Below are 17,089 nucleotides of genomic sequence, written 5' to 3' on the forward strand. Positions count from 1 at the left end.
CGACATCTCGGAGGAACAGCTCAGAGACACACGCTAGCTCTACTTTGAGTGATGTGCCTCAGCAGTAGCCCGCTTATCGACGTGATGTTCAACAACACGCAGGTATGGCTGTCACAAGCCCTTTTCTCTTTGTGCTTCCACACTGACTGCACTGCACTCTCAGTATCACCTTCCTCCGAAGGCGCACCTGTGGGAAATAACAAGGACGGAACAGGTTGTTCAACATACCGCCGGCATATCCAACCGGCACGCAAACGCCAGTAGAGCTGCTGCCTGAGAGGGAAAAGTATAAACAGTGTCGCTGTGTTTTTCTTTGTCCCGCTCACGCTCTGGCCGAGCTTGTTTCTGTTGACTCCATCAGAACAGGATACCTTTCTCCGTGTTTCTATACTGCCGTGACTGGATCATTGTGTCAGGATCTTCGATTCTCTAGAGCTGCACCAAAGAGGAAATCACAGCGGACACGCTGGACGGCACGTGGTCCTTCTTCTAGTGTAGTGCCATCAATCATAGAATACACGGTCCTGTTGCTCTCCCTGACATTTCTTACATTTTTTCCTTTAACCCATTGAATGTTTTTTTTTTGGGGGGGTGGGGGGGCTTACTGTGTAGCTGTGAGGGTCCTAGGACAGAAGTTGTCACATGCGTGGATTGTGAAGCTCTGGGAGGCCAATTGGCTTTACGGGATTTTGAGATACACAAAATAGAATGAATTAAATTGAATAGTTTAGGTGAGTGCTCAAGAACGCAAGAAATCAAAAAATACTGAAGTGCCGCTTAAAACACGCCTCCCACGAGGGCACACGTGCTCTGCACTACCTTACATGTCAGACTTACACGTTTATACTTTAAGTGTCAACACAACTCGAAAGATTACGAAAGATAACCGCGTGAATGGCGTGAACGGGGCTCCGGTGGCTCATCAGCTCAGGACTTACTTGACTGTGACTCTCGTGGATAAGTCCTGGAGATCTCCGGGGTGAAAGAGCTGCGCCTCCTTTAGTCCGAGCTTCCGGCAGGCTTTGAGGAAGACGTTGAGGTTGTCCTGGACAAGGAACAGAACGTGGATGAGGGTTGTCCACCTCCAGGAGGCGAAAAATAATCACACGAGAATTCTCTGGCCGCGAAAGCCGCCGAAAACTCACTGCTTCCAAAGTTCACATTGCCAGTGAGCAGAGACAGGACGAGGGAGGAGCATGTGTGTGGCAAATAAGAAGGGACCCAGTGCACAGCACACACACAAACACACTGGGGGAGGGAGGGAGGGAGGGAGGGAGGGAGGGAGGAGGCATGACAGGAGGTGACGGACAGCAGCGAAGCTACCTGTGGGATGGGTCAGGATGGGGACAGCCTCTAACCAGAAAGGATGACATCAACATCAAAGCTCTGCACGACCCACCCAACCGGCTGTGCCAGTGTAGAAGACACACACAAACACACACACACACGCACATCCAGGCACAATGCCTGCTGCGCTCTCCTTCTCCTCACACCCTGAAACCGTCCCCTCCCCTTCCTGTCAAGCCCTTCACTCCAAAATACCTGCGGTGGAGTATTTTGGAGACATTTGGTTGCTATGATACAAGAGGTCGGTTGACAAAAACCGATGGGAGGACATGGGCGTGTCCTCAACGTGTCAATCATTTTATACTGCCTACAGTTGTATTTGTGTGCACGACAAAAAGACATTTGGTTTGTGTCTATAAATATACATGCGTTTAAGCACTCATCTTTCAGTGCTACTCCCGTTTGTCTCGTTCGGCACTTCCTCTGGGACAGAACTCCTTAGGAGGGTTTCATGTAATGACACATGGCCCCAACGTGGGTTTGGAATAATTAAGGGGTAGCTGGTTCTAAATTTAAATGGCAAAGATGCTTATTAGCAAATGGCAGGGACAGTGTTGACCTCTCCGTGCAGTAATCCCTCGCTGACAGCTTTGCGTGTCCCTCAACAGCACTTTGCCGGGCCCTAGGGGTCACGGTGGGCCCCTACAGGCCATGGACCAACCCCCCCCCCCCCCATCTGTCAACAGGCACCGGGGTCACCCGTTATTCATTATAACGGAAGATCGCTCTGCTTTCTACTGCTAATAGACATGACATCGGGCAGAAGAGAGTTGGGGAACTGCTGATGACATCACTGCGTACAGTGGGTGTGACCTTCAATTCTCACCTTGTGACCCTGCGACTCACATGCTCGTTTTTCCCTGACACCTCATTTAGGACCTGCGTCTATACAGCGTGTACGGCCACAGACCGCAAAGCATTACTCGCCTCAACTCGCCTCAACATTCAAGCGCAGGAACTCCGTATGTTAAATATGCTTTAAGCCCAACGCATACTGATATTTAAAGTTGAAGAAATTAGTCAGTGCTCTTTGGTGGACAATCTATGCAACTGTGATCCAGACATGATGCTGGTATTTCATACCGGTCATTTGTTGTCACCGACACGTGATGAAATAATAACAGAAGGCTAATGACTTATAACTTATATACTGGCCCAGATTGATTGATGATCTGGGTGGAGGTAAAAATGTTCTGAAACAATGGTATAGAATGGTATAAAACCAATGATGGAAGGCCCCTGGTCTCCCCCTCGTGAAGCCAACACTCACCATAACCCAATGTCAATAAGGCCTGTAGGTATGACTGTAAGCTCAAAGAGCATTACCAACACACTTAAGCGACCAGCCGCAGAACATGCAGAGATAATGATGTAGAAGGAATGTTATGCTGACTTGTGCCTGCACATAATCCTGCTAAATATGCTGCACCCATCCAGCAGCCTCCTAATCCTCTCATGCAGACCCAAGGAACCCCCCCCCCCCCCCCCACCTCCCGATATTAAGCACTTTCACACCGAGAGTCAGAAGAATCGACTTGCAAGGTGTCCGATTCGGATCCTTATTCCGGTCCAGTTGGGGTCGCTCTGTTTCTTCTACTGCATTCCTGGTCTAGGATGGGCCTTCGGTACCTCTACCCCAAACGGACCCCTTTCGCAGCACCTTAATTGCTAGCTATGGTTAAAACATCAGGCGACTCCTGGGACAATAAACCCAGAGGAGATGGAATACTGGAAATGTTGCTTCTCATGAAGCAGAGCCCCTCTCCCTTTTCCTCCAGCTGTCAGATCCAGACATAACACGCAGCCATACAACACAAACAGAGGGACTAAAACACGGCCGGATGCCTGTCATTGCTCGCATGATTACACAGACATTTACAGGAGTAAAAACACCCTTGGGGGTCATTGGAACTGTCGGTTTACCCCCTCCCACCGCTACCTCTGCTCACAGAGGAGTTGGCGTACGCGGGAACATCCAATTACGGCGCAGAGGCCGAGGGAGTCTTCCCAGACTCCGTCCCCCGTGGACTCAACCCAGGGATCCAGATCCGGGCCCCCGCTCACACTTCGCCTGGCAGTCTCGACCGCACAACGGTCCGCTTCCTGCTTCAGCACCGGGGTGCCGTGACCTGGGCCCACGCGTGGCTGGCCGCTCAGCCACAGGCGGGAGAAGTGGGCCGACGTGGGGAACATTCCCGAGGACACAAGTGAAGCCAAGGAATAGTCCTGGCTCCGGAGCCAATGTTGCTAAATGTTTTTGCAAAACCAGAGCTTTCCGGGCTTTTTGCCCCGCTCTTTTCCATCCCTGGGCTTTTTGGGCACCTACGTTGGAAGCGTGTTGTCCACTTGAGCGCTGAATAATCATGCAGCAGATCTAAATCCACAGCTTTTGACCCGAACGCCAGGACACTGTTTGGGTGTTGGCAGAGAGCATTGCATTGGGCGGGCGATTCAAGTTGTTCTGTGGATGGACATTACAGACACACTGCTCGTCTTCCTCCTCTGGGTTTTTCCTCCTCTGATAAAATATACAATCAATGCTTACATGGTTTCACAATGTCAGAGAACACAGCTAAATTCCAGGACACTATGGGCGAGTGGAAAGAGCCCATCCAAACCACACATTTGGGAGTTTTACTGCTTTGTCTATTTGCGTCTGTGGATATCTCCCCTTCTCCAAACGTTTGCATAATGCCTCATTTGCATTATCAACAGGCACGTGGAGACAGACCCCTGCTCTTTTGCCCTGGATGAGAAAAGTGCAGCCCAATTAGTTCTGCCTTTAATCAATATATAAGAATCAAACTGACTTTCTCTGTCATCAACTCCCCCCAAATGTGTGAGTTAGTTGAGACCGTTTTTTGCCTGTTATTCATCGATTCAATTTGAGTTAGTTTGTTAACAAAAATAAATAGCTTGAAAATATCCTACTGTGTTGTTTATTTGATTATGGATCATTTTGGTGATGGGTGCCCCGTTGTTTGGGTTTGAGCACCAGAATGTGTGCGCACGTGCCTGATTAGGAAACACACTTTGTTTTTTTGTTAACCTATTTTCCCGTAGTAGTAGTAGTGACCCGTGCAGCGGGAGGAGAGACGACCTCCGCAGCGCTGAATACTTTTCTCCCACCGCAGTGAGAGCTGTGAGCGACGGTTGTTTTTTGGAGAGCTCTCCCCTTTTCCCCCCCCGTGCGGTCGGCAGTAACTAATCGGCAACCGGGAGCCTTCACGTCCGCTGGAGAATTTATGATCAGGAGAGGAGACACATTGGGTCTCGTTACCTCAGGAGTTGTCCAGGCCAGTTGTGCTACAAACCGTCCGAAACAGGCTGCCAGTAAATGTCCCAACACCGATATGGTGCCCCCCCGGTTGGGTTACTGCAAGGACCATGTTTGCTCTCAGTTTCTTCTGCTGGAGACTCGTCCTCGTCGTGCCAAACACGGCGAGTGGTTCGGAGGCCGGGCGGCTGCGTTGGGGTTGGGGCTCTCTGTAATTCCTCCAGACAGCTGCACTCAATTACTCCCACAAGAGAGAGAGAGAGCTTTGTGAAGGATGGGTTCAAAAAAGGTAGGGTTTTCAACCCTCTACTTCCCGAGCACTCGCGTCCAGACACTCCCAAAACATTGGTCCCACTGTGGCCCAAAAGGCCTCAATTTACAGACACTGTGGGGTGTAAAAAGGTGAAAAGGCTCGGGAAGCCCTGCTTTAATAACAGGTTGTTACGTGAGCCGCGCTCTGCCCTCCCCCGACCTCCCGTCACTCAATCAAAAACCTAATTATCCTCAGCGGCACAAAGACCGTTCTGTCTGAAATGACTTTGATTGAACGCAGCCTCGAGCGCGGCAGACATCATATTTAGGGTGCGCTCAAATGCGGCCAAATGCGCTCCTAACTTGTTAGCACGGACGGATATGAGGAGCGACAAGTCACTGAGGCAAAGGCCTCTCTCTCTCTCGCTCTGTGCACCACAGCAGACCAGCAGCGGAGGGAAGTGGGAAGGTAGGATGAGCGCCTGAGGGCACGTGAGGAACAAATATACATTTCATTTGTGTAGCGCTTTAAAAAAAAGGTACACTTTACATGATGAAAAGTAAACGCGATAAACAATGGGAGAAGTAATAACATGAACAGAGGTGATGACATAACAGTAAGAAACAAAACATTGTGGCAAACATAGTTAACTGGCATCACGGGTTGAAGGCAGCGTTGTAGATGTGTATCTTTTGAGGAGGGACATCCTGGGGACAGATATGGTTTCGTGGAGATATATATTTCTTTTTTAAATGTATTGAACCGTTTCCAAAGTCGAAGCCCCGTCCTTTAAATATCATGTAAACATATGAAAAGTTTGAAGGCCGATAGACTTTTTATTGAGGCCTCTAGCTGTGAGTGTCCTCCAAATTAATATATTTACTTGCACTATACACCAAACTTTCCAGTTTCAATATCAATATTCGGAAGGTTTATATACCTAAATGAGCTATCTGTTGGCCAGATTGTCTTTATTTATAGAGTGATACATAGCGACACTCAAAAATACTCTCCGGAAAAAATACTTTAATCTAATACATAAACAAAGCCAAGCAAGAACCTTTGACCTAGCCTTTATCTCATTTATAGATTCCTGTAGGTCATCAGGATAATGCCTTATTTACATATTTAAACAGAAATAACTTATTAAACAAGACTTACCAGGCCAGCGATAGGTGTGGGCAGCCGGTTAACCCTCCTGATAAGACCAGGCTTGATCTTGTTGATCAGACTGCAAACAAAAGAAAGAGAGGAATAGCATCGGGGAAGGGAAGAGGGCAAGTGAAAGCACTCGTTGGTTGGCTGGTCTGGTCTCACTAAAGCCAAACGTGTTGCAAAGCCTCCGTGTTGTGTGTTTACGACTGTGTTAAATGGCGGCCACCTGGCTCCGGTTTAGTAGACGGCCGGTGGTGCACTGTGATGTAAACACACGCGGCTCCTCTTCTGCTGCTGGAGCCAACCAGAAATGAGCAACCGCTCGGGTGTTATTCAGAGAGTTTTTTTAGTCAAACACATTAATGATGCTTGTGAAACAAAAGTCTGAATATCCCAAAGAAAAAAAGAAAAGAAAATAAAGTCACTTTTGGATCACAGCGGAATTAGCGGCAAAATTTACTCCGAATGAGGCTACAATTTATAATCAATCTGCAGATTGTTGGCATGATAATGACGCGTTCTGGGCTACACAAAACACCAGAAATAGGAAAAATGCCCTTTTCAATTAGAGCTCAAGGCAACGTCATCAAATGTAATTTTTCTTTTACAACCAACAGTCCAAAAACAAAAATTATTCAATTTACCACAACGCAAACAGTAACAGTATGTGAAGATTGTAACATCACATATATTATTGAATTACATATCGCATATATTAGAGATTACAATCACATATATTAAAGATTACTAACAACTTTATATGGGTTTTTGATCTCTACAACATGTTTCTTCATGTTATTCGGTCCTTTGTTTCTTATGTAACGTCTAAATGGAAAAAGTGTAATATCAGAGTGTAGCACAGCAAACAGGCGACGGGGGGTGGGGGGCAATAGAATGCAACAGGAATGCGATCTTAAGTTAGTCATTTTGCGGTGAAACAATAGAAAGTGGTGATGTGCCACCAGATAACACCCGCTGTGAGCCAAGTAGGATGTAATCATGTGCGCGACCCGGACCAAACATTCTTCTGCGAGCAGCTGTGATAACCACAACACAATGGGAGCGCGGCCTGCGTATCTGGGTTGAAGTGATTTCAATCTCTGCGCCCACCTTTTTCTCGCCGACAGCCCCCCCGAGCCCAAGAGTGTCCACGCTGCTCTCGAGAAGCGAGCAATCAGCGGAGTCCTGCCCGGGTCAGCAGAACAGGGAGCTTTCTCCTCTCGACGATGCTGATTGAGGTTTACAAAGATTCTGCATGGGCCGCTGGGATTTACAGCTTCCCGCTGATGCATGCAGAGCACATGGCTGTGTTCATCCACAGGGCACACACACACAAGTACAAAAAGGGACATGATGCTAACCCTATCACACACACACATGTACAAAAAGGGACATGATGCTAACCCTATCACACACACACATGTACAAAAAGGGACATGATGCTAACCCTATCCCACACACACAAGTACAAAAAGGGACATGATGCTAACCCTATCCCACACACACATGTACAAAAAGGGACATGATGCTAACCCTATCACACACACACATGTACAAAAAGGGACATGATGCTAACCCTATCACACACACACATGTACAAAAAGGGACATGATGCTAACCCTATCCCACACACACAAGTACAAAAAGGGACATGATGCTAACCCTATCCCACACACACATGTACAAAAAGGGACATGATGCTAACCCTATCACACACACACATGTACAAAAAGGGACATGATGCTAACCCTATCACACACACACATGTACAAAAAGGGACATGATGCTAACCCTATCCCACACACACAAGTACAAAAAGGGACATGATGCTAACCCTATCCCACACACACATGTACAAAAAGGGACATGATGCTAACCCTATCCCACACACACATGTACAAAAAGGGACATGATGCTAACCCTATCACACACACACATGTACAAAAAGGGACATGATGCTAACCCTATCCCACACACACAAGTACAAAAAGGGACATGATGCTTACCCTATCACACACACACATGTACAAAAAGGGACATGATGCTAACCCTATCACACACACACATGTACAAAAAGGGACATGATGCTAACCCTATCACACACACACATGTACAAAAAGGGACATGATGCTTACCCTATCACACATGTACAAAAAGGGACATGATGCTAACCCAGTGTGTCCCTTACCGTCCAACAAGGGGGGGTGGTACCATCAGGGGGGCAACTCCTCTAGTCCAGTCTATGGGAAAATGGCTCTCTTGATTTATTCCCTCCGGTACACATTGTACACATAACTTTATGGTCTTAATCCCTAGTTTCATGATGGTCCATTTCAACTAAGCATTGTCTGCTTCAGGGTGGGGCTAGAGTGATTGACAGGCCTCGACCAATGGCGTCCATGGCGTCCCTACGTTACTCCTCAGTAGTTAAAATATGGTCACTTTTGTCCCCTGGTTGCAAAACACGAAGATGTTGACGAGCTTAATGCAGAACTCCGCTTCTGTCTATGGCACAGATAGATTTGCTCACTCATCAGGGCTCCCTCCACTCAACAAAGTGAAGAATGGCACTCAACAGATCTGTGGCCGCAAAATCCTCTTGAAATAGATCACGCTTCGCATCCTCAAACAATTCCACAGAGAGCAGATCCGACACCGGGGGCATCGAATGACCTCACTATACAAGCTCCATTGTGCTGTCTGCGAAACACTCAGAGGCTCGATTCATGTGGCAGACAATCAAACAGCGACCCGGCGGGGGGTCGGCCTGGGAAATATCAGCGACACTTTGCGCCCGAGTGCAGAAGCCGGAGGAGAGCAGGGGGGCTTCCAGTGGAACGAGTGGCTCGAGGGGAAAGTACTTACTCACACAGCAGAACGCCGTTCTCCAGCGCCGATCGGAAGTCGTCGCTCCAGAATCTTTTCTTGGTTACTGCCTGCAACAACAACAAAAAAAAAGGGATACAAAAACCGTGAGGGAAAGAGCGAGAGGGGCTTGGTGAGGAGAGGAGGCGGGGGTTATCGCGAGTGTGTGTGTGTGTGTGTGTGTGTGTATAGGGTGGGGAGGTTGGAGAAGAAAGGTAGGATGTTGACAACAGTAGCAGAGGAAATGAGAGGTATTTCCTTTAAGTTCCTACAGTGTCTCCGGGACAGAGTTGAGCGCTGTCCTTCAGGTGTTCCTCTCCGCAGGCTCAGCCTGGTCCCCACTTGGGTGCTAAAAGTCGCCGGTGAACTGAGTGAACCGAGAGCTGTGCACAAGCGGTTTCGGGCTCCGGAGCATCTGGAGCGCTGCAGAAACACAGCGCCGAGGCTGCAGCCTCATGCCTTTCCCATGATCTCAAAACCACCAGCGCGGGAACACCAAGAGTCATTATGCAGGCGCTGCGTGCACGCACGTGCACTAACACACACACACACACACACACACAGCAGATACATCCAGACAAAAATCCTGCATTTTAAACACGACATATACAGTTATAGCCGTTGATTCATGCAGTCTGTGTTGTATAACACATACTTCCTGTTTTTGTTGGAGTGTTTCCATCCTCCATGTCTGGACCAATCAGCATCTGAGCTGCTAAATCCAACGCGAACCCCAAAACAACCAGAGGGTGCGTCTACCAATTCTGCAGAACCGACTGTGTTTAATCCTTTGCATTGTAGAGAATACCAAAGAAACCCCCCCTTAAGAGATATCGCGCTAAATGGTCCCAGTCTATCGATGAATTGTGAAGAACCCTCCTGACCACACGCACTGCCATGTGTTTGACTTTAAGTCTTTCATTTAGGATACAGACAGGGCAGATGAGCACGCCTTAATTACTCTGTAAGTAGAGTAATGGAAGACAGCTGCCGTTAACCAATGCACACACGCACACACACACACACTCTCTCAAACACACACACAGGGCAAAACAAGTCAAATGACCAAATAGGTGGGATGTGCCCTTCCCTTTGAAGGGACAAAGCAGGGGCAATCACAGGCTCAGCTAAGTACAGGCCACCGTTTGTTAGAAGCTCAAAGTAACCAGAGGAGTACAAGCTCACTGGAGGACATTGTTATTATTATTTCAGTTTTTGACACAACGTCCTGCTACACCTCTGACCACTCCCCGGGTAACTTGAGACGGCCTCAAATACCCATCATTCCTAGGGAATTAGACCATACTGTAGTAGATTAAAGTATTTCCACAACACGATGAAGCTGACGTTGGAAATACTTGTTACCTGCTGCTCCTTCATTGACAAAAATAATATCCCAACCAGACGCTGAATACGAGGAACACAGACAGACGAGCAAAGCTGCAAACACACACACACACACACACGAACGGTGCGGGGCAGTTGGCATCTAGAATCCTGCTGTTCTGTGCGTGCAGCTTCATGTAAACGGAGCAGGTTTCTCCCTTTCCTTCATCTTCATTAGAGGCTCCCTCTGTCTCTCTCACTCTCCCATTGTTTCCACAACAACAAAAGCACCCAGAAGCACGCAAAAAGCACGCGAAGGCCCACAGCGCTTTCTGTGTCCAATGACTGCAAGAGGAGGATGAGCGCAATAACCGCCACGGCGTTGTTGCTCCCTCTGATTGGCTGCCTTCAGAAATCCCAGCGGCATTCATAGGCCGTGTTATTACGTGACGTTAAACACGATCTGTGGCTGTGGTGAAGCCCGACGCCCTGTTTGAAGAGCTATTCAAACCGTTTTGGGTGACACCTACCTGGGTGGCTCCCTGAGAAAATAAATGCTCCATCAAAAGCTACACAAAAGAAAAGTTGGCATGGTGTCCCTGATTCAGTTGCAGATTCGGAAAGATTTATCCTTTTTCTGACACCTTAAAAAAACGGATAAAGGAGCGGTAATAACATGATTCAATTAGCTGGCGTTATTCTGAGCTTATGTGTACAAGTCGACCACAGGCATGATCTTCTGACCTGTAAGTTGCGCAGACACGGCCACTTGTTCCTGCTCGTCAACACGTACGGCCTCTCCCGTTCAATTAACAAGGGGCTCCATTATCCCGCGGTTGCAGGACGCGGCGCACGCCGTGGCCTCTGTTCGCAGCCATGGCAGTAGCTAATGCAGGAATGTGTCCATGTGACGGGGCACCAGACCATTTAGTCTAGTTCTCTCTCTTTTTTTTTGTTTTTGTTTTTATAACAATACCACCAACCTCGGCGTGCACACATGAATCGGTTGAAAGCCCGAGCAGCGCCACAAGCCCCCTCACACCTTCACTCTGCGTGTACCTTCTACCTCTTCAACCTGCTTCCTGCGCAGCCCCCCCCCCCCCCCCCCCTCACTAATCCTCCTGCCCCCACCGCCGCGCACGAGGTAAGCTGCCACAATGGGCCAGTGTGTGGGTGTGAGAGACACTGATGTCACATCGGGAGAATTTGGATTCACCCCCCCCCCCATGAAATTAGAACAATATTTGTTTAGTTGCAGCCACCCCGCTGGGAAGGGAATTTGCGAGATGAGAAAACATCATTTCACTCCTCATAAAAAAAGAAAGAAGGAATGAGAGGCTGGATGGTGGAATGGAAGCTTTGAATGATGTTGACATAAAATGGAAATGATATGGGACTTGCTTTAAAGTAGCTGGTGGGTCATTGTGTAGCTGGTTTGCATTTTGATTTCCGCAACAGGAAGGAGGAAACTTTATTACTAGAGAAGGAATCACTTGTTGAAACCTGCACTCTATGGATGACAGGTTTTACAGAAATGGCCAGAAACGGCGAGCCACAAAGTGTGACTGCTTTCTTCGTTATTTCCCATCCATTAGTCACATGTAATTGAATGCTTCTCATGCCAATAATACAGCAGGTGTCATGAAGCGTGGGAACCCTGCGGCGCGTTGATATATATTCTTATATTCATAGATCAGTTGTTCCTGATTTAATCCCACTCAGCTTTTCACTGAGCAGAACAAAACCCCTGAAAATCCGGAACTAGGATGGAAATAAACCTCAGCCTTTAAACCTCACACAAAAACACCTGCTCAAACACATCTCTCTAAAGAAAGGTGTCCGCTCACCTCAATCCATCTCTGCGCCTCCTCGTAGGCTTCGTCGCAGCTGACGGCGGACTGCTCGCGCCACTCCATCACAGCACGTCAGTATCCGCGCGGTACCCGCATATAAAGACCGGAGACATCCAAACGTGGGCCGGTCCTAAAGCAGCAGGTCTCCACGCACGCACGCACGCACGTACGCACGCGCTGAAGGAAACAAAAGGCAAAACCCGTCAGTAAAAAAAAAGGTGTAAGCCAACTACTCACTCGTGAAAAATGCCTCCTATTGTTCGTGCCCTCGCTGACCGTCGCCGCCTGAATGCGAGGCGGAGCGGCGTCACCTGGCCGCGGCTTACCTGCTGCTCCCGCCCGGCACACCTGGGGCGCGTTTGGTTCCACACCTCACGCTCCGACTGCGGGCTCGCTTTCCACCCAGACGGGAGGGATTCACTTCTGAGCTAAGCTTAAGCCAGCGTGAAGGCTTGAGCGGGGGAGTGAGGGGTGGGGGGGGGGGGTGTCAAAGTGGGGTCCGAGGACCACCCACGGGTCCCTCTGAGCTGCTTCCAGGTGAAAGCACGCCTGCGCGGGCCCGTTATTCCCCCCCCCTCCGGGGATTACTGTATTCACGGAGGGGCGAGGCGTAACCAGCCAACCCCCCCGCAGAACAACGCTTGATCGGGTTAAAAAGTTGAGTCCTTGGATAAACTCTTCCTACTTTGAAGAGTTGGCTCGTTCACGATGAAACTAATCGCTCTCCTGCAGCGCCACCCGGCGGCGCCTCGAGAGCAATGCAAGGCCACTGAGTAATTAAACCTTCATCACTTGCTAATGTCATTGTTTAAGCAGCATAGGAAAGCAATGTTGAGGTATTATAGTTTAACCAGTTATCATCTTCAATGCTTGAAGATCCCTGCTAGCAGAATTAATCTATTCAGAATCAAACCCTACATATAGAATCATCACTGTGCGTCAAGATGGAAAGCATTAAATGTCCCAAAATTATCCAGTGGTTCAAATTAGATCCACATTGACCAGCAACATTAAATTGTGCTTTTATGTCCACGCAGTGGTTCACTCTAACAAGATATTTAGTCAAATTAGCTGATGTTACAACTCATTCCTGGTTGAATTTAACCAGCCTCTTTCAAACTTCTACTCATTTGATTTAATTTCACCGTCTTAGTGATTTAGTGACTACAGAACAAACAAGTCATGCCAGTGATGTAAATATCATGGATACAACTCAAAGATGTCCAAGTGTAGTGTCTTACATGTAAATCTATTGTCCCATTTCTCATTAAATAAAAAATAGTTGAATCCTCAGTACACACGGGAGTCTTTATATTTTAGATATCTTCTCAGCAGTACCCAGCCGAGAACTCAAAGTAGGAGGATCCTCTTCACACTCGTCTTCTTGCGTGTCCCTAACTAGCAAACTGTAACCATGTGTCTGTTCCCTCGTTGATTGAGAATCTTCTGCTGTTCACTTGCCTTCGATGCTGCACCGATCCAATGAACCTGTATTATTTCTCTTGTATCAGTGTCATGCTGGGCCACTGCTGGGTGGAACAGAGAAATCTGGACCAGAATTGCTTTTCTTCCTGATACAGCTGTAGACATAACAAGCCCATCAAAGTGCAATGTATATATTAAAAGGTTTCCGGAAGGATGAATTACTACAATGCTTGTGTTACAGAGAGGATCGACAAAATAAATGTTTAGTAAATTTGCCTTTTATTTGACATTCTTTTTAAGAAAATGTAGGCACCTTCCAGGCGGATGTACACCCTGCATCAGATTTTGATAATCTGCTTACAACAGCCATAGGATGTCATTTTCAAAGCTATGAATAAAATTAAAGCCTTGCTAAATACTTTTATCCAGCGGTTTGGACAGATTGGACATTTCAAAACAAAATCACCATATGCAGTATGCAACATTGAAGAAAGTTATATTTCTCAAAACACTTCATGTGAACAAACTTAAGTGCAGCGTCAGGATAGCACAGCTGATATCGGTTTAGAGCTAGAGGATTCAGCAGTGGGTAACTGGAAGAGTTTGATCTTAACAGGAAATACTTTTACTCCAATTCCCTTAGAATTTAAAGTTATTCATACCAAGAAAATGGAACAATACTTCAGAATGATACCCCTGATATTTTACGATATTCCCCATGGATATTTTGCACAAAGAAAAAACAAAAATCCAATGAATTCAGCACTTGAGAATGTTTGGCAGTAGTGTTTTCTTTTGTTTTTGCTGAGGGACAGAAGGGTGCTTCCTCACAGTTAATCTTTGGAGAGGGCGATGATGGTGAAACGCAGCTCCTGAGGGTCGCGAGCCATGAAGACCTTACAAACCTCTGCAGCGTCCTGCGGGGCAAACAAACACATCATGACTCGCAACTCAGAAACATTTTGTAAGACACTTTGCCTGTTTTACGATGCAGTCTTACCTCCAGGAAACGATCTTCTGAGGTTTTTCCGTGGACAATAGGGAAAGGCTTCCGGCCATCTAGATTCATAGGAATACATTTTAAAAGATTATTTAGGTCCTTAACAACGAGACAAAAGCTGCTTCATATTTTTGATGGAATATAATAGAGAGAAATTGGGAGAGTGCATTAACTCACCCAGTTCATATAACTGTCCTCCGACATTCACAAAAGCTATAAAATGAAGGTTCACTTTCTCATCTAAACTCGGGGCCTAAAAAAGACAAGAAGGATTTTGAGTATTAAACATATTCTTAAACAGAAAACCAGAGGTGTCGCTGTCTGAGGAAATCCTCCTTTTGCTAAGACTTCAATACAAACCTCAGTCTGCCCCTCCTGTGCACTGGATTCATGTGTAACACGTATGCTCTGAAACAGAAAGTAGGAGGAAGAGGCGATGAAGGTAAGCAGAGTTTCCATATATATATATATATTATGGATTTATGGTCATTTTACCAATCTTCTGGAAGTAAGTAGGTCAGTACTATTATCATCACCTGACAGCTACAGAGCCGTTACGCTAAATTGTAACTTACCAGGATAAAGATATTTTTCATCCCTCAAAACATTAACTACTATAAACTATACCTCGTCTTTTTCCAGGAAGGCTGCCCTTTCCTCTGCAGTCATTTTGGACGTTTGTTCAATGAACTTCTTCAGTGGAGAATCGGAATCTGAGCACAAAGGACAACATGCACAAAGAGATTGTGAATACATTAATGTTTCTTTTGTATGTGTCCTCTATTGTACGGGGAACTTCTTAAATACACTCAGAGCTGTAGTCATCTGATTGCCCTTAGAAATTCCACTGAACAGTGTTTCGGGAGGGGGAGGGTGGGGCCAGATGTTCCATGCTAAAGCACATCTCCACCATTAAATAAGATGTGGGAAGCATTAAATACTCACCAAATTCCAAATGAGCTTGATTGTTTGCCACTGCATGTATTAATCCTATCGTTCCACAGGCATTTCCAATAGTTTGCTTGATGAAGTAAACGTCAGGAGAGACCTCCTGCCGCTGACCCTTGAGTTTCTCTTCTTCTTCTTGCTTGAAAGCCTCATACTTCACAGAAGGAGGAGAGAGTATTCTTTTTTTTTTAAAGCATGGACATGATCCTGTAGAACATGTATCCAACCTGCTAAGTCCCAACATGCATGCATAATGTACAGATCTCTATTATGGTCTGGACATGGAGCCAATATATTGGAAATCAAGAGAGGAAAAAGGTACCTTATCGGTCACTGGGAAGAGAAGGAGCACGGCACACACTGGCCTTGGTACCATACCGAGAAGCTCTGGATCCAATCCGTAGACATCTCCAAATTGCCAGGTTGGTCTCATTCCCAAGCAGTTGACAAACTACACAGAAACCGACAGTTTGTTTATTTACATCTTTGCAAGTTAGACGAGAGGAACGCAAAGTGAAGCCATAAGTAACAGCTGGCTCAGGATGCAAATGATTCATTTACTGTCTAACATGTTAAAGTAAAACACTAAACATGCAAAATCAAGTCAATGTTATTACTCAAAGGAATACCCTTTTCCTGTAGATATTTTGGTACCATGCAATGGGGAAATAGGAATATGCATTAAAGACAGGTTTTTAAATCAAATCCCAAGCAATTATTATTTATTAACCTATACTTTATTGGGAAAGTATTTGACATCTGTACAATTGAAACAGGATAGTTATCCCTTTTTAATAATTAAATGAATAGCCTAGAAAGGAACCAGTTGAACAGTTGTTTCCCCTCAATACTTAAATGTCAAACTAAAATCCTGATGAACTGATGACACATCCTCCACCCATTGTTACGTCGTTATGTGGACAACATTGGTGTGATTAATCCGATGTTACATTGAGAACTTCCCAAAGCCTCACAAAGGAAACATCTAATGCAGGCCAGAGGTTACACTTTTAGTTGGAGGATATGGAGAATGTCACCGGACAGCTGCATGTTGTTACGTTGGATGTAGCATCAATGCTGGGTAGGCCTTGTCCCTCTACGAGTGTCCCATGCCGCTATTTATTAAGACCCACCTGGTGTTAAATTACATCAGAAGACAATTCTCACCTTGGTCATGACCTGAAATGAAACCACACAAATAAAATGATTAAAATGTTTTAAGGATTCGTCGAAGCCGCCACACCGGTATTCAGCTTTTGTTCCAACTGCTAGCTAAAGTGAGCTAGCTCTCACATGCTTGTCTATGAATGGCTTAGATAAAAATGTTTGAAGAAGTAACGTCAAAACATACTTCTGGATTTGACTCCAGGGGCAACCAGCGTGGACTGTCCATTCTGAAGTCACGTCAACAGCTACTTTCCCGTCTACGGAGAACTAAAACGCTGAAACTGATTTGCCAGAATGTGTTTGACAGCTCAAATTCACTTCCGCGTGAGGAGAGTGACCCTTACATTTATGCAAATGCAGGGGGACCTTCTTCTTCATAAACCTGAATTACACCACACTTAATACTTTACACCATACAGATTCAAGGTACCTACTTTATAAACGTGGTTGTGTTTTTTTACTACCGCATATAC

The 17,089-nt window shown here is 46.4% G+C and overlaps 2 protein-coding genes across 11 annotated transcripts in view; both read right to left on the reverse strand.

Annotated features, from left to right (window-relative positions):
* The window catches only part of LOC119228447 (LIM domain only protein 7-like), a 38,582-nt gene extending 26,049 nt beyond the window's left edge, over window positions 1-12,533 (reverse strand). For 9 of the 10 annotated variants that reach the window (XM_037487998.2, XM_037488004.2, XM_037488002.2 and 6 more), the window contains exons 1-5: window positions 12,403-12,533; window positions 12,071-12,253; window positions 8,898-8,968; window positions 6,039-6,108; window positions 939-1,045 (exon numbers count right to left, since the gene is read on the reverse strand). In XM_037487998.2, the coding sequence (XP_037343895.2) occupies window positions 939-1,045; window positions 6,039-6,108; window positions 8,898-8,968; window positions 12,071-12,139 (317 nt within the window). In that variant the 5' untranslated portion in view covers window positions 12,140-12,253; window positions 12,403-12,533. Of the gene's footprint in view, window positions 1-938; window positions 1,046-6,038; window positions 6,109-8,897; window positions 8,969-12,070; window positions 12,254-12,402 lie in introns of those variants that run through there. The other variant, XM_037488008.2, reaches the window with a different exon arrangement.
* Window positions 12,534-13,767: 1,234 nt separating this feature from the next.
* On the reverse strand, window positions 13,768-16,958 carry uchl3 (ubiquitin carboxyl-terminal esterase L3 (ubiquitin thiolesterase)). Its single transcript, XM_037489525.2, has 9 exons — window positions 16,801-16,958; window positions 16,617-16,628; window positions 15,772-15,900; window positions 15,447-15,603; window positions 15,129-15,214; window positions 14,862-14,909; window positions 14,679-14,754; window positions 14,502-14,560; window positions 13,768-14,418 (listed from the first exon to the last, which is right to left on the reverse strand). Exons 1-9 carry the CDS (start codon window positions 16,840-16,842, stop codon window positions 14,335-14,337), a joined length of 693 nt encoding a protein of 230 aa, XP_037345422.1. The 5' UTR covers window positions 16,843-16,958; the 3' UTR covers window positions 13,768-14,334.
* Between the last annotated feature and the right edge of the window lie 131 nt (window positions 16,959-17,089).

Source organism: Pungitius pungitius, chromosome 10 (assembly GCF_949316345.1).
Source record: "Pungitius pungitius chromosome 10, fPunPun2.1, whole genome shotgun sequence".
In the NCBI taxonomy this organism is placed as follows: Eukaryota; Metazoa; Chordata; class Actinopteri; order Perciformes; family Gasterosteidae; genus Pungitius; species Pungitius pungitius.